The sequence below is a fragment of the Palaemon carinicauda genome, chromosome 6, assembly GCF_036898095.1.
Source record: "Palaemon carinicauda isolate YSFRI2023 chromosome 6, ASM3689809v2, whole genome shotgun sequence".
NCBI classification, from domain to species: domain Eukaryota; kingdom Metazoa; phylum Arthropoda; class Malacostraca; order Decapoda; family Palaemonidae; genus Palaemon; species Palaemon carinicauda.
Window position 1 is genome coordinate 89,498,451 of NC_090730.1, and position 25,390 is coordinate 89,523,840.

General features: G+C 41.2%; 1 protein-coding gene across 1 annotated transcript in view; it reads right to left on the minus strand.

Moving 5' to 3' along the window:
* The window catches only part of Prim2 (DNA primase subunit 2), a 294,414-nt gene that overhangs the window by 109,401 nt on the left and 159,623 nt on the right, over window positions 1-25,390 (minus strand). The window contains exon 7 of the mRNA XM_068375288.1: window positions 5,694-6,023. Coding sequence (XP_068231389.1) covers window positions 5,694-6,023 — 330 coding nt within the window. The remainder of the gene's footprint in view (window positions 1-5,693; window positions 6,024-25,390) is intronic.

Sequence of the window (25,390 nt, forward strand, 5' to 3'; positions counted from 1 at the left end):
AGCTACCCACCAAGAGGTGGGGGTCCGCGGAGAATTTGCCCTCTGAAGGAAGATGTCTCGCTGTGTCCAGTAGAGTGTCTAAAGGTCTATCTTTGTAGAACTCCAGACTTCAGGGGAGGACAGCTCTTTAAAGGAGAAACATCGGTCTCAAACTTATCCCTGAAACAACTAAGGGCGAAGATCACCTACTTTATTCGCAGAGCGGATCCTGACAGTAATCCCGCAGGTCATGATTCTAGGAAAGTTGCTTCATCGTTAAACTTTTTCCAGCTTATGGATTTCGAGAGCCTTCGCTCGTTTACTGGATGGAGGTCATCCAGAGTGTTTTTCAAACACTACGCGAAGCAAGTGCAAGAATTAAAGAAATACATGGTGGCGGCAGCTAGTGTACTAAAACCTGTCGCTTAGTGCTGCGAGGAACAGTGAATTATTTGGGACTATAATTTTACAGGGTATACATGTTAGCACACTATAGTGCAACATGGTAAGTGAGATGTCATCAAAGTGACATTATGGACTGTTCCAGTGTATAAAGGTGAAGAAACATAGACTTAACACTAGTGCCGTGTGTTTTTACACAAGTGTAAATAAAGACTTCTCAGAAAGACATTAGAAAATTATTAAAATTTTCAATTGAGTGGCATAAATTTTTGTTTTCAGGTAAAACTAGTATTTCTGATTGTTCTCTTTCATCTATGTTTATAAATTATATTTCACTTGCATTTTTTACATTACTATGAAATGTGTGATGAATTTTGGTTTGTTTGACAATAAATGTATAATCGTTTTGTGCGTCTTATTTCGCCCTAAACATATATAAACATAAATAAAGTTATGTCTAAGCATTACTTTTATACCTTACTATTCTGCATAATTATATTGAACAAATATAATAAATTTGTTCCTAAACGTAAACAAACCTTTTTTGACCAAGCTTACCTTGTTTCGATAGATAGAAACTTGTTTGCTGTGGTATACAGCTGGGCTCATATACCTTGGATGCTACGGTGGCTTACATAAGGGATTTTGACGAAGGAAAAATCTATTTCTGGGGAGAGACCTGTGACGGCCGGCGAAAAAGTCCTTCTTTGTACTTTTTCTGATATAAATCTTCCAAATATACCAGAGAAAATTAAAAGCATGGAATGCAGAGGTTACAACCCTCGCGCGAGCACCTTGTTGGTGTCGTATATCTAACAAGGGCGTTTGTAAAACACTATTCACAGGCTGTCTTCCATTTAGATAATCCCTTCATACAAACTTTGGCTTATGGCATACAGTGAGATCTGTATGCCCTTTTGGTTACTAGGTTGGTCATATGAAATATGCAAACTCCGAGACTTTTTTCCAGAGTCTAGCATGACTCTTCCCTGTAGGGGGCAGGAAGCACTAACATAGTTCATGATTAGAAGTAATGACATATAACGGATAATGTCATAGGTTTCTAAGGTCTAAATGACCAAAGAAATATTGTCTTGAGGTTTAAGGCACAACTGGGAAATCCACGGATACATTAATGCTCTGGTAAACTACTATCAGGACGACATGGCCTGAGACCAAAAAATGGATTTTGAGCGAAGCGAAAAATCTATTTTTGGGTGAGATAGCCATGTCGTCCTGATGGACCCGGCCTCCTTTCTATGAAAGGCCTTGGCAGAATCCCTCCCAATAATACTGTACCTTTAAGTACCAGCTCAATGCTACAAGGAATAAAGAAAGATGGCAGCGATTATGGCGCCATCTGAGTACTCAAACAGTAACGGAGGAAGGGAACCTTATCAACGGGTCCTCTTTTATTTTGCCACTTTTCCCCCTCGAAACGTAAACGCTATGCGGGATGCAGATTGCTATGTGGCGTGTCAAGAATACGTCCCCAGATATTATGCGATATCCTATAAGGAAACTTTAAGAATATTCGCGCCAGGAGTTAGAATTCTGGAGACCTTAAGTTAAATTCTATGGGAATATCACTGTAGTCAAATATACACTAGGAAGCTACTTAAAGGAACCTTCCATCAGGACGACATGACTATCTCACCCAAAAATAGATTTTCGCTTTGCTCAATATCCATTTTATTTTACACTATAAAACTGAAAATACTTTTGCTTCATAAGTTAGAATTTTCTTTCATTTCTTACAAGAGAAAAGAAAAGGGTTTCACATATTTCGCAAGTCATTCTTTGTCGAGTTCACATCACATGACGTCATATTTCAAGCGGAAGGCTCGTTAGCAAACCAAATTATATCCTTTCGCGTGTTACCAAGTAATCTTATTATTCCCATCATCTAAATATTGAGTAACGATATCAATTGTTTCAGTGGCGTGTATCAGTTATTATGAGATTAATACTACTTACCGTAAATTTGAGAAAAAATTTAAGAAAAAAGAATTACTGTATTACCGTGATATTTGTTTTCAGTTTATAAAATAAGCTGTATTTCTGTTTAAAAAAGTATAAAAATAAAACAATTTGTGAGTTTCAGCAATGATTACAACTATAAATTCGTCAATGAGACTATGTAAGCATACAGTCTACCGCCATCTTGGCAAAATACATAGACCTACACAATCATAAAGGGAATGATTTTACTGCAGATAAAATTATATTTTATTTCTATTTTACTTAAAAGCAAAGCTACAGTATATGATTATAATAGGCACATTATGTGTTGTCAAGTCAATCCTACCAAACTACTATGTAACTAGAAAAATCAAACCATTATCAAAACGCAACAGGTGTTTATCTATTTATTTTTTTTTCTTTGGTTCGGTTGTTGTGGTTGTATGCGTTTATACAATGATTATACTATAATGTTGCTCACGATACTTTTATCATCTTTTATTTTTCTAGCCTGTTAAAGCAGAAGATGAAATAAATATAATTATTGTATATAATAGCTTACTGCGCAAGAAACGACACATAGTTGCGTCATGCTTCAAGAAAACGCGTACATTACGAGTCGTCTGAACGAAAACACCATACACCAACAGTAAGTACAGTTAAGCTGTACTGTAGTGATATTCCTGTACATATATTACAGTAATATACACTACAGTATCAGTGAGTGTTACATTACAGTACGGTATTATTAGATAGGAACAACTTTTGTTATAAAAACAGTAAGAGGATGATGACAAATCTGTAAAGCTTTACTTTAGCACAATACTGTCTGTAACCTTACTGTGTCCAGTACGTAGTTTACATGCGTGCAAATGTACTGTACGCTGTACATATGATAATAAACGGTTGTAGAAACAAAATAAAACAATATTAGGCAGTATTTACTGTGTTAATCATCAGCTAGTTCGGGCACCTGCTCGTGGCAAGGGTTAGTGACTTTTCAGGTTAGGAGTTAGCCCAACCTAGTGCAGCATTTATTCGCAAAAATCCCCTTTTCGCGGCTATGTCTGTAACCCAACTACCACGAATAAGGAGGGCCGACTGACTGTAGTTGCTTTATATATATTTCGAAGGTTATCCATCATGGAATTATTACATAATCACTTAGCAGTAACGAAATACAAATGCAAATATAAAAATTAAACATGCAATTACAGGTTAAAAAAAAAATATATCCGCAAGTCACAATTCACGTATACAGCTACTGAGCGGGGGCAAGTGCCTCGTACCGAAGGGGTTAAACAGCCATCGCTCTTGCTCAAATGTCTCCCAAAGGCAGCTGAGAGAGAGAGAGAGAGAGAGAGAGAGAGAGAGAGAGAGAGAGAGAGAGAGAGAGAGAGAGAGAGAGAGAGAGAGAGAGAGAGAGAGAGAATCCCTTTTAGACTTCTCATTCCTCCTGCTATACCACTCTCACTATGAAGATGGCATCTCCCTAACAACACTTATCATATGGAGAGTCTTGTGTGCAGTTAAGTCCCCTGCACGTAGGGAAAAGCTGGTGAGGATCCGTCTCCACTTTGGACAAGAACATGCCAAAGAGCAGCTGGCCACGCCAGTAAATGCCTGCATGTTGTGCATCCTCTAGCACGCACACCTGTAAAAGAGAAAGGAAAAAAGAGGAAATAATCCAGATCCAGGAGTAAGGAAGAGAACATCCACTCTCAACCACAGCTAAAATCAAAATGAAGTGGAGTTGTAGAGAGTAAGCATGGGGGTACTGCATCCTCACTATCCACTGGTAACAACAGGTACGGTTGTTAATGCTTTGTTAAAAGTTTTATAGCCGTGTTCCAGCTTGCGCAGTTATCTTCTATGTAAAGAACAAGGGTTTGTATTTGTGTATGGACAAATATAGTTCATTGCTATTTATGGCAGTTATTAAGCAGAAAATTTAGGTAACATGCATAAATTCTGTTAATTTTTTAATTACAGTGAATCCTCTGGATAAGGATATTTGACTTATGAACTTTCAGATAACATAACCTGTGTGCAAATAATGAAAAATCTGTTTTACTTATTTTTAAAATATTTTATTGAGCAGAAACAGCTGTAAGAATTTTTGAGACATGCATGATGGCACACTAGTGATAGAGTTATAAGTTGGATGCCCAAGTTGATTATGTTGGACTTTAAACCACTCTTGGAATGCATATCATTCATATGTTGAGGCCTTAGTAGTTTAATTCATTATAACGCAAGTGATTATAAAGGTTATAAATCATAATTTAAGATCATGACAAAGAACCAATTTTACATTTACCTTAATCTTCCTTTATAAATATCAACATCTATAAAGCACTGAACTTAAATAACTAATGTATATACTGTAATGTCCTTTCCATATCATGACCAGAATGCAAAGTTTGATTTTGCCCTCACTTATAATGGCTTACAAATAAAATAGAGGATTGAGGGTAGTGTGAGGTCAACTAATTAGTAAAGTCTTGGTTTTGCTAAAATTGAGTTTAATACACCTGTAACTAATCGGTGATTTTTCCAGATCCCTGATAAGCCTAAGAGCTACTCCATTTCCTATCTGCGAAAACAACTTCAATATAGTGGTTGCATCATCTCATCTGCATACTATACTTTCTTATTGTCTAAACCAATAATCTTACCATACTATTAGTAGATATAATAAAACAGACCCCAGAACATTTACTAAGGAAAGGCTAAGCAGAACTGGTCTAAGATCACCAAAACCTTCAATATTCACTGTTGTTGGTCATATTAAAACCAAAATTTAAGGTCATGAAACAGTTTCCTACAATTTAAGAAAACCAAAAATCAAATGATGAAAGTTTGGACTCATATCCAATGCACATTTTTCTTGAATGTATATATAGTTAATCTAGTGTGAAATAACATGTACTTTGAGTCCACAAAAATCTAAATTCTTCACACTGTAAATTATAAATGCCTGACCAAAACTTCACAGGGAAAATACCCTGTATGCATTTATAACAGCCAGAATGCTCTCTTAACTGCAAAATCACTAAAGCCAATTAGAGCATCTAAGTGAATGAGACATGTAGCCTTTATATATCACCTTCTATCATTCATTTAAGAAGCTGGTAACAATACTGCATTGTGTGTGAATATCATATTGTCCTAACAGTGACTAAGTATACTAATGAAATCTAGATTGAATAATTTACAATAAATATCAAGTATGATATTGAACATCAGTTGTTAAAAGTTGAGCTGAATTGGTTGCATGTTATGTATATTATAAAGAACATTTATTCATTAAACTTTGTTTAATTTTAAGTTAAAGGAAATCAACTCACCTTATCAATATCCATATGCTTAGTGAAATGAGATCTCCAAAAGTGTAATGCATCTTCAAGACTTAATCCAGCTGCTTTAAGAAACAACCCGTAAGTTATTCGTCCACCATGTTTAAGGTGATGGTTGGTTCGAAGAGCATCATTTAGCTGACGCATGCAAAGAGGAAATGATTTGGTTGCCAACTGATCAATCATTGCTGGTGTAATAACATGAGCTTGCCCTTTCTTTTTTTCAGTGTAGTCAATGCCTGTGTATCTCTTGTCAAAGTCTTGAAGCATTCTAACGAGACGTTCATCATCATCCAACTGAGGAAGGGCCCTGTTTGTTTGCTGTAGGGTGGAAAAAATAAACTATTTTTACTCATTTTATGCATACAAAAATTGCCTTGAAAAGCCATGCATACTTGTTCAAGGCATGACTGCATATCCTAATTTTTTTAAACAAGAACTTTCCAATTGATAATGTGGAGAGAATTACATTCTTATGTAGAGTACACAGTTCCACCTCATGTCTCTTACCAGTTCACATTAATATCAAGCTATGTTCTAGAAAGAAATATTTGCAAAACCTGAGGGTAGAGAAGATGGGCCATGGAACAAGAAAAGGAATGGCATGATCTGCCAGCCTCAAAGAAACTATCCAAAGCAAAGGCTAATTAACTGCATAAGCAGAAAGACAACTATGGTGAATTTATCTTTTAAAAGATACATGGCCCCCTGTAAAGAAATGAAACAATTTAGCGGTTAAAGGTATTACGATAAGAGTTTCCCATTCTTTAATTCTCTCCATCTAAGTTTTTCACCAAGTTGTATATCCACCACCAAATTGTGATGTGTTTATTGCATTTTAGGTTAATAACTACTCAATTGGTTAGCATTTATACATAAAGAAAGCGCTGGATTTTGAATAACCGTTGTGAGGAATATGATATCTCACGGTTCCTCTCAGGAATTATGTTCCAAGTTAATGTTCATGGAACCAGAGTATACAGTGCAAAGTGGTAAAGTTTCTACACTGTAAACAGAACGACCTCCATTCATTGTTTATAACAGATGAGAGAAGTAAATTTTAGTTCATTGGGAATTACAGAGAATAAAAGTTTTTTTGTGGAATTGATAACGATATAACACACCACTACTCACTCACCAGCCAAATTTTTGATGAACCTTTTGGGTTCTAACTTATTCAACTACTTTTGTTATTCTCAAAAGTCACCGAGCCTTCTCTTGTGAGCAGTTTGACTTGCCTGCCTGGTTTCTTACACCAATGTAACTTACAGTTAGGTCAAGTGGTCATAATTACAGTTTGCCTTCAGTAAGGGTTCTGAATGTTCACTGCTCATTACAAAGGTGAGTTCCTTTTGTAGAGTTCTAAAATACTTTGGTCATTCTGCATCTAAACCTTTGCATTTCTGCAAAACTAGTCGCTCTATGAGACATCTAGATAGTGAGGCAGAAGACTGAGTAGGCAGCTGGATAATTATATTCCTTCTATTGATAAATATTGTTTTAAAATGGTATTTTCATTATAAAATAAATTTTTGAACATACTTACCTGGTAGTTATATATATAGCTTACATCTGACATCACGGCAGAAAATTCAAAACTCGAGCCAATCGCCAATTGGATAGCCAGGTGTACCACCCCTGCACCCTAGCGAGGTACCTGGGAACCATTCCAGGAACCCTTATATATTCCATGCCTCTAGTCTCTTAGAGGGGAGGAGGGTGGGACTTAAATCATATATAACTACCGGGTAAGTACTGTATGTTCAAAAATTTATTTTATAATGAAAATACCATTTTTAAACATAAGACTTACCCGGTAGTTATATATATAGCTGATTAACACCTTTAGTGGAGGGTTAGAGACAGCTAGTATATCTGGAATTCTGCTTAAGAGTTAATTAAAACAAACTTAAGGGTTCGTACCTGATAACGAAGCTGACTTCAATGATACTCTGCCTCATTATGTCTGCTAGCCTTATGAGATCCAGCGGTCCTCCCAGGGGGCTGAAGATCTCGTAGGGACTGTCAAACTGGTGTATATACCTCATTATGACAGAACCTCCTCCAATAACCAGTTCTGGGCTCTCTCAAGGAACAAATTTGACCACCTGACAAAATCAAAGATTGTGGAAGACTGACACAATCTCCACAAACAACCATAAAAAACAATTAAAAGTACCTAAGAGAAGAAAAGGTTATTGGGATTATGGGAACATAGTGGTGGATCCTTCACCCACTACTGCACTCGCTGCTACGAATGGACCCAGAGTGTAGCAGTCCTCGTAACGAGTCTGAACACCTTTCAAATAATATGAAGCGAACACAGATTTGCTCCTCCAGAAGGTTGTGTCCATTATGCTTTGCAATGATCTATTCTGTCTGAATGCTGCCGACGTTGCTACTGCTCTGACTTCAGGAGTCTTGACCTTTAAAAGACCAAGGTCTGATTCATTACAATGAATATGTGCTTCCTTAATCAAAAGCCTGATAAAAAATGACAAGGCATTTTTTGACATCTGTAACGAGGGCTTTTTGACCGAGCACCATAAAGCTTCAGAACTGCCTCGTATATCTTTCGCTCTATCCAAGTAGCATCTCAGAGCTCTTACTGGGCATAAGACTCTTTCCAATTCTTCGCCAACCAAATCCATAAGATTCGGAATCTCAACGCTTTGGGCCAAGGTTGAGAAGAGCGTTCGTTTTTGGCACAGACAGCTTTACCATCACGAAATCCAACGTTCTTGCTAAACGCATGTATTTCACTCACTCTTTTGGCTGTTGCGAGACTAACCAAAAATAAAGTCTTCATAGTAAGGTCTTTCATAGAAGTTGAACCCAGTGGCTCAAACCTGTCGCTCATAAGATACTTCAAAACAATATCCAGATTCCAGGCTGGTGAATCTTGGTTTCGTTATTTTGTAGTCTCAAAAGACTTAAGAAGTTCTTCCAGATCTTTTTGTTAGAAAGATCTAGGTTTCTATGCCTGAACACAGTTGCTAACACTCCTATATCCTTTAATAGTCGTGTAGAAGTTGCACGTCCTTCGAAGGTGGAGCAGGAAGTCTGCAATTTGGGCTACAGAGGTACTGGATGAGGAAAGAGAGTTGACTCTACACCACTCTCTAAAAACCTCCCACTTGGATTGATAAACTTTGATAGTTGAAGTTCTCCTTGCTCTTGCAATGGCTTGAGCTGCCTCCTTTGAAAAGCCTCTAGATCTAGTGAGTCTTTCGATAGTTTGAAGGCAGTCAGCTGAAGAATGTGGAGATTTTGATGGTATCTTTCCAAGATTGGTTGTTTGAGTAGATCTACTCTTAATGGAAGTATTCTTGGAGTGTCTACTATCCATTCCAGTACCTCTGTGAACCATTCTCTTGATGGCCAAAAGGGGGCCACTAGGGTCATTCTGGTCCCTTTGGATATTACAAATTTCTGTACCACTTTGTACAGGATCTTGTATGGTGGGAAGGCATACAGATCTAGGTTGGACCAATCCAAAAGAAACGCGTCTATGTGGACTGCTTCTGGATCCGGCACAGGGGAGCAATACGCCTCTAACCTCTTTGTCTTTGAGGTTGCAAAGAGATCTATGCATGGACGACCCCAAAGACGCCAAACTTGAAGGTGGAGCGTCCACTCTATCGGTAGGATCTGACCTCTTCTGCTGAGGCTGTCTGCCATTACGTTTTTCTCCCCTTGGATGAACCTTGTTAGAAGGATAACGTTCCTCTCTCTTGCCCACAAAAGGATATTCTTTGCCATCTTGTACAGAGATATCGAGTGAGTCCCCCCGTTTGGCAATACTTTATACGCCAATGCCGTCGTGTTGTCAGCATTGACCTGAACCACTTTGTTGGTGACTGATCCCTCAAAACTTTTGAGGGCTAATAGAACTGTCAACAATTCCTTGTGATTTATACGCAAGTTCTTTTGGTTCTCTGACCATAGTCCCGAAACTTCCAAATTGTTTAGGGTTGTTCCCCATCCTGAGTCCGAGGCGTCGGAGCATAACACGGGGTTTGGGCTCTTTTGCGATAGGTCGAGACCTTCCTGGAACTTGTTCGGTTCGTCCAACCACCGACGGCAGTCTTTGATGGAGTTCGTAATCGGAATGGACATCGTTTCTAATCTTTCTCCTTGTTCCAATGGCTGTTGAGATGGAACTGGAGAGGACGAAGGTTCAGTCTTCCTAGGGGAACAAATTGTTCTAAGGAGGAGAGGGTTCCTACTGGGCTCCTCCACTTCCTTGCTGAACACATATTCTTGCTTAGAAACAATTCGAGTTTCAATCTGGCTTGCTCTATCCTTAAAGGAGACGGAAAAACCCGAAAAATCTGACTCCGAATCGTCATTCCCAAATAGAGAATTTCTTGAGATGGAATCAAGAGAGACTTTTCCTTGTTGACAAGGAGACCCAATTCTTTTGAAAGGTTCAATGTTGTCTGAAGATCCTTCAGGCAGTGATCGTATGAGTGAGCTCTGAGAAGCCAGTCGTCGAGATACAGGGAGGCTCTTATGACCTTTGAATGAAGGGTTCTTGCTACATTTAGCATAAGCTTCGTAAAGACCTGTGGTGCTGTGCAGAGGCCGAAGCATAAGGCTCGAAATTGGAAGACTTCTCCCTTGAAGACGAACCTTAGGTAAGGCCTGAAGCTCGGATGGATAGGGATGTGGAAGTAGGCGTCCTGGAGGTCTAAAGAGACTATCCAGTCGCCCTACCTTACTGCGGCTAGAACTGATTTCGAAGTCTCCATTGAGAACTTCGTCTTCTGGATGAACGTAACAGGAACAGGCAGTTGTAAAAGCCTGGTGAACAAATATCCTGTACCTTCTCTATGGCCCCCTTTTCCAACATGAGAGACGTTTGGATAGTTAGAGCTTGTCTCTTTGCCTCCTCTCTCTATCTGGGAGAGAGATCCACAGGAACTAAGACCAAAGGAGGATTCCCTTGAAAGGGGATCTTGTAACCCTCCTTCAAGATCTGTATAGACCACTGATCTGCTCCTCTCTTCTCCCACGCTTGCCAGAAGTCGAGTAGTCTGGCCCGCCTGAAGGGTGAAAGCAGTCAGACTCTGCTTCGCCCTGCTCTGAAGCCTCTTGTCTTATTCCTTCTAGCGTCAGGTCTGGAGCTACCCCTGCTGGAAGATCTCCCTCGAAAGGGCTGAGAAAACTTGGGAAAAGTTTCTTCCTTAGGCTTGCGACTGGTAAATGAGGGTGGAAGAGCTTTTCTGGCTGTCTTACAGACAAGATCTTGAGTAGCCTTTTGAGCCAAGGCTGACGATATCTCTTTAATTAATTCTTGTGGGAACAACAAGGGAGAAAGAGGCGCATACAACAGCTCGGATTTCTGCGAGGGAGTAACCCCCAGAGAAAGAAACGAGCATAACTTTTCTTAAGGATGCCTGGAGAAAAGAGCGTTGCTAATTCGTTGGATCCATTCCGCAAAGCCTTGTCCATGCAAAACATCAAATGGACTAGGGCAGAAGTATCCCCCTCTTTAAAAGTAGCAACTTTTTTACCCAAAGCTCTAAGAACCCAGTCTAAGAAGTTAAAAACTTCGAAGGCTCTAAATATGCCCTTGAGCAGATGGTCCATCTCCGATAGAGACCAGAAGATCTTGGTCTCCCTCATGGCTGACCGACGAGGAGCGTCTACGAGGCTTGAGAAATATCCCTGGGCAGAGGCAGGTATCCCCAAGCCGAGAACTTCTCCTGTCTCGTACGAGATACTAGACCTGGAGGCCAGTCTAGCTAGAGGAAAAGAGAAAGCTGCTTTTTCTAAGGCTTTCTTAGATTGCAACCAGTCACCCATCAGTTTTAGAGCCCTCTTAGATGAACATGATAACACCATCTTGGTAAAGCGAGCCTTCTTAGAGGCCTTCCCAAGAGTAAACTCAGACGGTGGCGAACGGGGAGCCACTGGCACAAAGAAGTCTGAGAATTCCTCAGTAAAAACTTTCATCATTTTTTTTCAAGTCGGCAGAATGACGAAAAGAAACAGAGTCCTCGTCTTCCGACACTTCCTCAAACTCCATAGGATAAAGCTGGCCTTCTATGTCCTTCTCTGGTAACGTTCCTTCGGGAACAACAGTGTTGAGAGCAGTATCCTTCTCGAAAATATTCTGAGTTCCAACAGCAATAGAAACAGGATCATTACAAATAACATCAAGCGGGCTTGACGCTTGCAGCTCAGCCAAACGCTCGCGATCAACTAGATCGGAGTCAAAGAGTTCCTGAACTTGAACTGTGTTAATGTCATCTTGGAAAGAGTGAGCCTCATCATCATAATCAAGACTAACATCTGAAATATGGTAAGGGGTAGGACGTTCAGGATCGTATCCTGAAAGGCTCTTGCCGTCGCTTCCTGACAAGCGTTCAGTGCTGCGATCTACTTGCTGTTCAGCAACCTGTTCGTCTGTTTTCCATTCGAAAATACGACCTAGAGGACGTTCACTAAAGTAACTTGAGGAGTGGAAGGCGTCCTGAAATCTAGGACGTTCGACAGCCTGTTTCGCAGGACGTTCGGCAGCCTGTTCCGTAGGACGATCAGCAGCCTGTTTCGCAGGACGTTTGGCAGCCTGTTTCGAAGGACGTTCGACAGCCTGTTTTGTAGGATGAACGGCAGCCTGTTTCTCAGGACCTACGGCAGCTTGTTTCGAAGGACATTTGATAAGCTGTTTAACAGGACGTTCAACGTCTCTCTTTAAAGGACGTTCGAGCACACGATCTGACAGAAGGATCTCCTTGCGCTTGTAAGGGCATTCGCGTTCTATACTGGGGCTGTCAACTGCGGACTTTGTCCTAAGGGACGTTCAGCGAGGCTGGCAGGAAGCTTAGAGCCTCGACTATGAGGGCGTTCGACATCATGAACTGCCGTGCGCTTAAGGTTACGTTCGAGAACACGTCCTACAGGACGTTTCGAAACGTGCAGAGCAGCCTGCTCGCTGTCTTGATCCTGACAATAACTGCCACGTGTGTCAGTTTGAGGTTTGTCGCTACGCTGGTAGTTCTGCATGAACGACGAGAGCCTGCTTTGCATCTCTTTTAACATAACAAAATTAGGATCTGAACGTTGTGAAAACGGTGATGACACCACAAAGTTCTCCTCATCACTCAGGGGGACAGAGCACCTGGAAGGTGAAAACCAGTTTGAAGGCTGCGTGGGTGCCTGGATTGAGGTTGAGCCTGGTCCTGACTGCATAGGATCCTTGGTAGCGTCCGACGTCCTATAAGGACGTTTAATAGGACTGTCAAACGACTCAGGTGTATCCCAATGGCTACAACCAGGCCACGAGCTAGCAGGACGTTGGTAGGCCATATCAAAGGTCCTCTTAAGAGGTCTGGAAGCAAGCTTCCAGCCTCTTTTAGGCAAAGGGTCATCCGAAGATGATGAGAAACACTTAAACCTCACCTTTCCATTGGTGAGGGTGAACGTCCTGGGAAGCACTCACAAGTACGTTCGAGGGGACGTCTGCTCGTGTTTTAGAGCCTCTTGTCTCCTTTTGCCATTCGACATTCCTTCTCCCAGGGGTTGGGGAGCTTGAAAGAGGTCTAGGACTAGGCGGACGACAGACGCGAGCAGGCCCACCCTCCACTGCACTTTTTGCACTTTCACCCTTCAACTGCCTTACGTCGGACATCAGCTGGGTTCTGTCCGCCGCAAGAGATTCCACTTTAGCGCCCAGCGCTTGAATAGCAACTAACATATTTTAAAGCGACGGCTCATTAGCAGTTGCAGTAGCGGGATCAGGATCTACCACTACAGGGGAAGGAATAGGGTTAATGACATGGGAAGAGGGAAAGTCTTTAGAGGAATGAGAACTTCGTCTCAATCTATCCCTTTTGAGTTTACGTCTATACCTGTCAAACTCAATCCATTCATGCTCTGATAGTAGAACACACTCATCACAGCGATCCCCCAAATCACACTCTTTACCTCTGTAAGCAACACAGAGAGAATAGGGGTCAAGTAAAGATTTTGCCATTCGGGTCTTACACCCACTACTCACACATAACCTAAAAGTTATGGGGGGGTGGCCATTTTGAAAAATTAAAGAGAAATCAGACAAGCAAGGGTCAAAAATTTTCTAAATCCAATTCGAATTAAAGCATATCCAAAAGCGAGATCAAAAACAAGCGGGAGTCAACAACCAAAGTTTTGTACTTCACCAAAATAAGATCAATATTGACGATAGCAGAATTCACATGTCGTCGCTAGCGACGGCAGAGAATACATGAGGGTTCCTGGAATGGTTCCCAGGTACCTCGCTTGGGCACAGGGGTGGTACACCTGGCTATCCAATCGGCGATTGGCGCTAGTTTTGAATTTTCTCCCGTGACGTCAGAGACGTAAGCTATATATATAATTACCGGGTAAGTCTTATGTTTAAAATTGGGAGATGGCATTTCATATTGTGGAAGCTCTTAATTTTTATTGGTGATGTATCGGCTAAAACTGCTTTATTGCATTACTTGATCACTCTGGAAGATAGTAAGTTTTCCTTCGCTTGCAAGCTTGACCATTAGATCATTATATGTTTACTTTTGAGAAGTAATTTCTAACACTCATACTTTTACCACCCTGCTATTTATTTACCTTATTTCATTGAATCATCAGTTTACCCAGCTTATTTATTTACCTTAATTTATTGAATTATCAGTATTTTTTTAATTACTTATATAGTTGTCAGCTAGCAGTAACATGGTTTTTCTTACTTCCATAATATTTAACTCCACTCCTTTGCCACGATGACATCGTTTGACGTCAAAAACATGCCTGGTAATAAAGACAATGACGTCCGGATATGTCACTTACAAACATAAACCCTGAGGTTAAAATTACTCATATATCCTACAAAAGAGTACAGTATAGCACATGGTTGTATATCAAGCACAGTTCGCACTCAGTAAATTTCATAAAATATTATTTTAGTAAGTGAAATTTAATCGAGGCCCTTTGCATCAATAGGCATAGGAGGAGATGAGATGATGATATTTCACAAAAAAAAAATCTCCTCCTCTCCTAATATTAGCCCTTCCTCGTCCTTTCTTCAGCCAACCAACACAGTCTTTGGGATTCTAGCCTTTACTTCTGATTGTGTAATAGCTATTTTAATCTGTTATGTTACCATATAAAATCACACCACTCTCTCAAGCCAATGGTGACATTCCATACCAGAGCCATTAATCCAATAGCCCGACACCCCAAGCTCGCCACATCTATATGTTGGCGTACAAGTTCAAATTACACAGAAAGTACTACATACTTCAACCACTATCAGTTCTGCACCTCTGACTCCCGTCACACCCACGTCACCAAAACATTTTACCAGTAATGCAAGTTGTTGACACATGACAAGATTTGTCTTTTTACTTATTTTTTTCTCAACTATAATTTCTACAAAATATCATCTTCATGTCTTATATATTTTATATTAGTATTGTTCATTGTTTTCACAAGCAAAAGTTAGTTTCCAGGGCACCAGCCACCTGTTGAGATACCACCGCTAGGGAGTTATGGGGTCCTTTGACTGGCCAGACAGTACTACACTGGATCCTTCTCTCTGGTTACAGTTCATTTTCCCTTTCCTACACATACACCGAATAGTTTGGCCTATTCTTTATGTATTCTCCTCTGCCCTCATATACCTGACAACATTAAGATAACTAATCAATTCTTTTTCTCTCAATGGATTAACTACTGCACTGTAATTGTTCAGTGGCCACTTTCCTCTTGGTATGGGTAGAAGAGACTCTTTAGCTATAGTAAGCAGCTCTTCTAGGAGAAGGACACTCCAAAATCAAACCATTGTTCTCTAGTCTTAGGTAGAGCCATAGCCTCTGAACCATGGCCTTTCATTGTCTTGGGTTAGAGTTCTCTTGCTTGAGGGAGCACTCAGGCACGCTTTACTGTCTTGTTTCTCTTTCTCTTGCTTTGTTGGAGTTTTTATAGTTTATATAGGAAATATTTATTTTAGTGTTGTTGCAGTTCTTAAAATATTCTATTTTTCCTTGTTTCCTTTCCTCACTAGGCTATTTTCCCTGTTGGAGCCCATGGGTATATCCGTTCTAAGTAGTATTTGTCAAGTTCTTACATGCAGTCTCTATATCCAAGTCTGTGAAATACCAAAAACAGTAATTTTCCAATTCATAGACAGTGACAGTCACACGCAAGGTGGAATACAAAACAAATAAACCTTATGTATGATGAATATTTCTCGCTTGCGGTCAGAAATGAATTTCTTTTGTCATCAGTTTTTTTATTTATCATATATCTTATAAATTATACATTGCAGAATACTTCTTGCGTCAAAGGAAACAAATGGATATTTTCATTACATTTCTGTATAACATATAATCCAATACAACATTACTGACGAGTACTTTTACATCTTTTGAGGGCTATTTCTCGTGGAATTGTTACGGAATAATAATTATTTCAATAAATATCTAGTTTTTTATACATAAAATCACAGAGCTTTATCATACTTATAAGTATACATTATAGAATACTTTTTGTGTCAAAGGAAACAAATGGATACTTTCACTACATTTCTGTATAATGTAAAGTTCATTATTACTGACGCGTAGTTTTATATCTTTAGATAGCTAGACTATCTGGAAATATTATGGAATAACATAGTCACTTCAATATAAATACATTTCTTTTTTACAAAAAATTACAGTGCTTTACAATGTATTTACAGAAAATTATATAAAATAAATTTCTGAAAACTTATTCAATAATCATCTCACAATGAATGGAAAAAATATTTTGGTTGTTTAGGGTGAAATAAAATAGAAAAAAAAGCAAACTTGATAAATTTACCATGTACTGTAATTAGCAGAAAAACAGATAAACATGGAAATATCGGTTATTATACAGTAGGTGAGCACGTATATCCGATGGTGACAAATCTCGTACAGTATATGGCTCGAGTAGTGCACCCACTGCCTTGTAGAGAAGGGGTTAAGCACATTGTACACTGCTAATCTTTCTCTTGAATTCATCTAGCCATTACTGTACATAGACACCCCAGCTCTTCACATTATAAAATGTTCAGGTAATGCTACTAGTGTTTATATTAGTCATTACAGTCAATGTCTATGTTACTTTTAACAAGGTAGTTAAATATTATATTGAAGAATAAAGTTCTCACCACGTCTAATAGTAAAGCAATGTTATATGCTATAGATTACTAAAGTGAATAAGATAAAATGGAATTCAAGGAGGGATTTTCAAAAAAAATGTTATTTTTATTAGTAAAATAAATTTTTGAATATACTTACCCGATAATCATGTAGCTGTCAACTCCGTTGCCCGACAGAATTCTATGGAGGGATACGCCAGCTATCACAATACTAGAAGGGGGTGTATTTACCAGCGCCACCTGTGGCCAGGTACTCAAGTACTTCTTGTTGACACCTCCTCAATTATTCCTCGGTCCACTGGTTCTCTATGGGGAGGAAGGGAGGGTCGATTAAATCATGATTATCGGGTAAGTATATTCAAAAATTTATTTTACTAATAAAAATAACATTTTTCAATATTAAACTTACCCGATAATCATGTAGCTGATTCACACCCAGGGGGGTGGGTGAAAAACCAGTGTACAAGACTAAAGGATAGCTAAGTATCCCGTATTTCATATAATCAGTTATCCACAATAACAATGAAATAATAAGTACCTGGTAAGGAAGTCGACTTGAACCGTTACTCTGCCTTTAATAAGATCGTCTTCCTTACTGAGCGCAGCGTTCCTCTTGGGAGGCTGAATCAACTCAAAGGTGCTAAAGTATACAGGGCTGCAACCCATACTAAAGGACCTCATCACAACCTTTAACCTCGGCGCTTCTCAAGAAAGAATTGACCACCCGCCAAATCAACAAGGATGTGGAAGGCTTCTTAGCCGACCGTACAACCCATAAAAAGTATTCAAGAGAAAGGTTAAAAGGTTATGGGATTATGGGAATGTAGTGGCTGAGCCCTCGCCTACTACTGCATTCGTTGCTACGAATGGTCCCAGGGTGTAGCAGTACTCGTAAAGAGACTGGACATCTTTGAGATAGAATGATGCGAACACTGACTTGCTTCTCCAATAGGTTGCATCCATAACACTCTGCAGAGAATGGTTCTGTTTGAAGGCCACTGAAGTAGCCACAGCTCCCACTTCATGTGTCCTTACCTTCAGCAAAGCAAGGTCTTCTTCCTTCAGATGAGAATGTGTTTCTCTAATCAGAAGCCTGAATAGTAAGAAACTGAGTTCTTAGAACATGGAAAAGAAGGTTTCTTGATAGCACACTATAAGGCTTCTGATTGTCCTTGTAAAGGTTAAGACCTTTTTAGATAGTACCTAAGAGCTCTAACTGGGCAAAGTACTCTCTTCAGATCATTCCCCACCAAGTTGGACAGGCTTGGGATCTCGAACGACTTAGGCCAAGGACGTGAAGGAAGCTCGTTTAGCAAAAACCGAGCTGCAAGGAACATGAAGCCGTTTCAGATGTGAAAACAATGATCCTGCTGAAGGCGTGGATCTCACTTACTCTTTTAGCTGTTGTCAAGCACACGAGGAAAAGAGTTTTTAATGTGAGGTCCTAAAAAGAGGCTGATTGGAGAGGTTCAAATCTTGATGACATAAGGAACCTTAGGACCACGTCTAGATTCCAGCCTGGAGTGGACAACCGACGTTCCTTTGAGGTCTCAAAAGACCTAGGGAGGTCCTGTAGATCTTTGTTGGTGGAAAGATCCAAGCCTCTGTGGCGGAAAACCGCTGCCAACATACTTCTGTAACCCTTGATCGTAGGAGCTGAAAGGGATCTTACTTTCCTTAGATATAACAGGAAGTCAGCAATCTGGGTTACAGTGGTACTGGTTGAGGAAACTGCATTGGTCTTGTACCAGCTACGGAAGACTTCCCCTTGAGACTGATAGATTCTGAGAGTGGATGTTCTCCTTGCTTTGGCAATCGCTCTGGCTGCCTCCTTCGAAAAGCCCCTAGCTCTTGAGAGTCTTTCGAAAGTCTGAAGGCAGTCAGACGAAGAGCGTGGAGGATTGGGTGTACCTTCTTTACGTGAGGTAGACTTAGAAGGTTCACTCCTAGAGGAAGAGTCCTGGGAATGTCGACCAGCCATTGCAGTACCTCTAAGAACCATTCTCTCGCGGACCAGAGCGGAGCCAACCAACGTCAGCCGTGTCCCTTAGTGAGAGGAGAACTTCTGAAGTACTCTGTTGACAATCTTGAACGGCGGGAATGCATACAGGTCGAGATGGAACCAATCCAGCAGAAAAGCTTCCACGTGAACTGCTGCTGGGTCTGGAATCGGAGAACAATACAACAGGAGTCTCTAGGTTATCGAGGTAGTGAACAGATCTATGGTTGGCTGACCCCACAGGGCCCAAAGTCTGTTGCAAACATTCTTGAGAAGGGTCCACTCTGTGGGGATGACCTGACCCTTCCGTCTGAGGTGATCTGCCATGACATTCATACCGCCCTGAATGAACCTCGTTACCAGTTAGCTTTCGATCTAAAGACCAGATGAGTAGGTCCCTTGCGATCTAGAACAACTTCCACGAAAGAGTCCCTCCCTGCTTGAAGATGTAAGCCAGGGCTGTGGTGTTGTCAGAGTCCACCTCCACCACTTTGTTAAGCTGGAGGGACTTGAAGTTTATCAAGGCCAGAATAACCGCCAACAACTTCTTGCAAATGATGTGAAGTGTCCTTTGCTCCTGATTCCATGTTCCCAAGCATTCTTGTCCGTCCAAAGTCGCACCCCAGCCCGTGTCTGATGCGTCCGAGAGGAGACGGCGGTCGTGTTTCTGAACAACCAAAGGTAGCCTTCCTTGAGAAGAAAGCTGTTCTTACACCACGCGAGAGAAGACCTCCTCTCTTCGGAAACAGGAACTGAGACCGTCTCTAGCGTCATGTCCTTTATCCAGTGAGCAGCTAGATGATACTGAAGGGGGGGGAGGTGGAGTCTCCCTAACACGATGAACAGGGCCAGCGATGAAAGTGTCCCTGTTAGACTCATCCACTACCTGACTGAGCATCGGTTCCTTCTCAGCATGCTCTGGATGCATTCTAGGGCTTGGAAGATCCTTGGGGCCGACGGAAAAGTCCGAAAAGCTCGACTCTGAAGATCCATACCCAAGGAGACAATGGTCTGGGATGGAACGAGCTGAGACTCCTCAAAATTGACCAGGAGGCCCAGTTCCTTGGTCAGATCCATAGTCCATTTGAAAATCTCCAGACAGCGACGACTTGTGGGAGCTCTTAAAAGCCAGTCGTCTGACGGAGCCGGACACAAGATCATGATACTGCTGCACAGTCTGTGAACTGTCAATCATGGGCAAGCGAGGAAGTACAGTGACAACCCGAATCTGTCTAGACTGTCTGGGTCGTACAGACAACTCCCTAACGGGTTGCTGAGGTTGCCGCACTGCGTCACAACAGGTCACTTCTGTTGGTTGTTGAACGTCTTCCCCGTGACACATTGACTCCGTAAACAAAAAATCCTCTAACAAGGACTAAGCTTGGATTGCATGTCATGCAACACAGCTCAAGGTCTATGGGAGCAGGTGTGGTAACAGACGGGATTAGCGACTGAAGTGGAACCATTACCTTCCCTGGAAGCATGTTATGCTTAAATAAAAGTCCATAAGAGGTTATGCAGCTAAAGGCTCCCTCCAAATGACAGAGTCCTCAAGGAAATATCAGAAGGAGGGAGAAAAGAACTTTCTCATCTACAGGGACCTTATCCTAGAAAAGCTAAGTTCTCTGAGTGAGGGTTCACTGGTGCAAAAGCAGCAGACTAGAAGGCAACGTTATGAAACTGCTTGACAGTCTAGTGAGTTGGCAACAACCCAAGATGTGTGACTGAGAAGCATGCGGTAAGGTATGCAGAGCATGATGTATGCAGAGTATGCTGTATGCAGAGCATGCTGTATGTAGAGCATGTTGTATGCAGAGCATGCTGAATGCAGAGCATGCTGTATGCAGAGCATGTTGTATGCAGAGCATGCTGAATGCAGAGCATGCTGTATGCAGAGCATGTTGAATGCAGAGCATGCTGTATGCAGAGCATGCTGTATGCAGAGCATGTAGTAAGCAGAGCCTGCTGTAAGCAGAGCCTGCTGTAAGGAAAGCAGAGCGTGTGCATGGCGTTTAACATTTCTCAGAAATTCCATGACCAGTGCTAGAGTGCTTTATGTATGCTTGCATGGGGTTTAAAAATCAACATAATGTTTACCTTACATTCATAACTCATGATTCATATTTTTTGCCATGGTTTGAAAATGGAGGTAAGGTATGCTGAACAGCAGAGTCAGAACGAGCTGGAACAACAATAGTTGTGGTTTCCTCTTCAAGACTCTGTTGAGGGAACACCTGAGGCTCAGTCTGCAAAGGCTGAATAAAAGACAAGCAGAAGGAAGGCGCATGGGTGGAGGAGGCTGACTCCTAGCATGAGTGGTTGAACCCAAGGGTTGCGCTTGCTGAGCGGATGGCGGAAGCGGAGTAGCAAGTTCCAGTTCCTGTGGTGTGAGCGGAGCGCGATGAGGAAGAGGCTGCGCAGAACAAGGTAAATGTCTCGCAAGCTGAGGCTCCTGAGGCGCAAGGCTAAGGTGTTGTGGTGCTTGCCTTGTGGAGGGTTGAGCTCGCTGCAGCGAGAGCTGAGGAGACTGACTCATGGACGGGAGAGGTTGTTGTACCTCAACCGAGTGTTGCATCACTGGTGGAGCAGCAAGTGGAGGCGGAGGAAGAGAGGTATAATCCTCCTGATCCCATTGTAAAGGTTGCCTTAAGGAAGGCGGAGACTGAACACCACAGGGAACAGCAAACTCAGCACGTGGCTCAACATCGTACGCCTGGCAGGTGGTACTGCGATCAGGCGGAGCGAGCGTAGGCGGAGGGAGTGTAGGCGGAGGCGGAGGAGCAACACTCTCAGCCCGACACTCACGCATCAAGTCCGAAAGCTGTGCTTGCATGGACTGTAGTAGAGTCCACAACATCGTACGCCTGGCAGGTGGTACTGCGATCAGGCGGAGCGAGTGTAGGTGGAGGGAGTGTAGGCGGAGGCGGAGGAGCAACACTCTCAGCCCGACACTCACGCATCAAGTCCGAAAGCTGTGCTTGCATGGACTGTAGTAGAGTTCACAACATCGTACGCCTGGCAGGTGGTACTGCGATCAGGCGGAGCGAGCATAGGCGGGGGGGAGTGTAGGCGGAGGCGGAGGCGCAACACTCTCAGCCCGACACTCACGCATCAAGACCGAAAGTTGTGACTGTATGGACTGCAGTAGAGTCAACTTGGGGTCGGCAGACACTAAGGTCTGCTGAGGTAAAGCCTTAACAGCAGAGATCTGTTGCGGCAGAACCTTACTCCTCTTAGGCGGAGTGTAATCAACTGATGACTGAGGAGAGTCAGAGCTAACCCAATGACTGCATTCGGGTTGTTGAACTTTAACTTCGTACGTCTGGCATAGGTCTGGACTTAACGTTTAAGAGGTCTTGAGACCTGAGACCAGTGTTACTCTGCCTTTATTTTCTCCCCTAATCTCTTCTGCAGACGAGCAAAATAAGGGCTCAATCGTCTGCGGGTGGGAGTGACGGTCTCGGTAAGACACGCCCACAACCACCGAGGATACTTCTGTGCGCCGATCAAGGCCTGCTGAACCCTTATGCCCTTCGACATTGCTTCTCCCCTGGGCTTGGGAGCTTGCAAGAGGTCCCGGACTGGGAGGACGACTGGCGCGCACAAAAGTACCCTCACGCACAACACTGACATACTTTGCGCTAATCACTTATCACTTTGATTTCTGTTTGCACTTATTTCACTGAACTCGAAACTTTAAGTGGTTTGTACCTGAAACACGCAATTCTATCCTTTCTCAAAAGTTAGTAATTGCGAAAACAGAATTACAATGTAACAGAAAAATCTAATGAAAGATAATTCAGTGGCTGGAAAGAGACTAAACACTAGATCACTCTAGAAACGTTTAGTTTCTTCCCCTAAAGAGACTAGGGAGAAGAGCAAAAACGATAACGACGTTACTCGTACGCCTGGCAGGCTTGAATGAAACGTTTATCCTCTTTCTCCCTCCGTCTCTATCTCTCTCTCTCTCTCTCTCTCTTGACTTAGAACCTGAGAGAAGAGCCCAATCATATACAGTATATCGTTAAAACATATTATTGTTAAAGGAAAAAACTGAAAAGTTCCTTTATTAGGATCAAAACCATTAAGTTAAGAAAGAATGAACAAAACGCTAGACACGGTTACTCTTACTGCAACGTGAAACCGTGAACATTCTTGCTCTATCGTAACGATAGAGTGCAAGTTGAACGTTCTGAACGTCAACAACTGCAGAGACAAAACAAAACGTTAGTTCAACTTTGAAAACAGTACGAGACTATCAAAGAAATTCTTTCAAACTCTGTGGCGGAAATAGCATAATATGTTAACAGGTAAAACCGAAATGACGGGCTCAATGTTTATTAACTTCGGTACCAAGAAAAGACCGCCTACTATTAGGAAGGTCGAATATAAACAAATATAAAAATCAATTTTAATGAGTTTATAATAAAAGGAAGTTAATCGAAGAGGCCTATAAGAGGCGGAGAGATATAAAATAAATCTATAACTTTTGTTAAGCAAAATTAAGAAAGAGAGTCTATACTCTCTTAGACACCAACACTTCCGTCTAAGGGAAGGGTCGGCCATTGAAAGGTGAACGAGAGTTCATACTCTCTTCGTCACCAAAATTAATCAAATTAATTCCAAAAGCTAACTAAGCTAATATAGAAGTTTCCAGTAAAGCGACAGCCGAAATCAAAGAGAAATACTTCACCAAAGTCGTGAAAATACTCCAAGAACATAAGCGTATCCCAGAACGTCTTGCCGGAAGCACGACAGAGGAATAATTGAGGAGGTGTCAACAAGAAGTACTTGAGTACCTGGCCACAGGTGGCGCTGGTAAATACACCCCCTTCTAGTATTGTGATAGCTGGCGTATCCCTCCATAGAATTCTGTCGGGCAACGGAGTTGACAGCTACATGATTATCGGGTAAGTTTAATATTGAAAAATTTATTTTTGCCATCAGGTTAATCACATTTTTTTAAATATCTATTTTATTTGGCAATTGTACTTTACAACAAAATGAATGGATAGATAAGATAAAACTAAAACACAATAAGCACTAATTTATGGTATTTTCAGGAAGCAAGCTGGAGGTGCCATTTGTTAAATTTTGCATTAATTTTTCAATGAAAGTTGTCACGATTTCTCATATCAAACAAATAATTGCAAATATCAAATACCAGTACCCATGATAGAATAAAGTACAGTATATATATTTATTTATATTCAATCATATTTTTTTTTTCAGTAACACTACCTATCATTTATATTCCAAATGTTACAATTGAAAAGATATAAAAATTCCAAGGGATGCAAGTGCTTGGTGTATCCTGACAATTTTGCTATTCTTTCTCTCTATTTGTTGTAATTTCTTGGAGGCCAATAATTACAATATCAGTAGTGAAAACCTAATGAGCCATACACAGTATGAAATCCATGGTCTTGAACTAGTACAACGTACCAGTGAGGAAGAAACTGAGGTAATTCTGAGAGATTTGATGAATGGGTGGGTACTTAGAAAGCATGAAATAATCTTCTCTAATGTAACCCCAGTACAGACTGCACCGTGTCCATCCTGAAATTTATTTGTTGAAAAAAATGGTTCAGAGGAGAGAGGTTGATGACTGGTCTCAAGATCACAGTTAACATCTCCCCCAGGAGTTGGCTGTAGAAACCTGAGACCCATCTCAAATAGTAGGTTGGCCAGGGCACCAGCCACCCGTTGAGATACTACCGCTGGAGAGTTATGGGGTCTTTTGACTGGCCAGACAGTACTAAATTTTATCATTCTCTCTAGTTATGGTTCATTTTCCCTTTGCCTACACACACACTGAATAGTCTGGCCCATTCTTTACATATTCTCCTCTGTCTTCATACACCTGACAACACTGAGATTACCAAACAATTCTTCTTCACTCAAGGGGTTATTGCACTGTAATTGTTCAGTGGCCACTTTCCTCTTGGTAAGGGTAGAAGAGACTCTTTAGCTATGGTAAGCAGCTCTTCTAGGAGAAGGACACTCCAAAATCAAACAATTGTTCTCTAGTCTTGGATAGTGCCACCTCTGTACCATGGTCTTCCACTGTCTTGGGTTAGAGTTCTCTTGCTTGAGGTTACACTCGAGTACACTCTCCTATTTTATTTCTCTTCTTCTTGTTTTGTTAAAGTTTTTATAGTTTATATAGGAGATATTTATTGTTGTTACTCTTAAAATATTTTTTTTCCTTTCCTCACTGAGCTATTTTCCCTGTTGAGCCCCTAGGCTTCTAGCATACTGCTTTTCCAACTAGGGTTTTAGCTTAGCAAGTAATAATAATAATAATAATAATAATAATAATAATCATAATAATAACTGAGCACATTCTTCTCCAATATCGCTTTCATCTTCGCCAGCAAAGCTAGGCTTCCAATGATGCTGGAGGATCATTCATTAACACTATTTGTCTGTGAAATGGAGGGGGCGGGTTCAGCATTCCGCAAAAAGTAGCAAGTACCCATCCTGATAGCAAGAGAGATAGAATGCAGACATCAATGCATACCTCCCTTCCTTACCTAA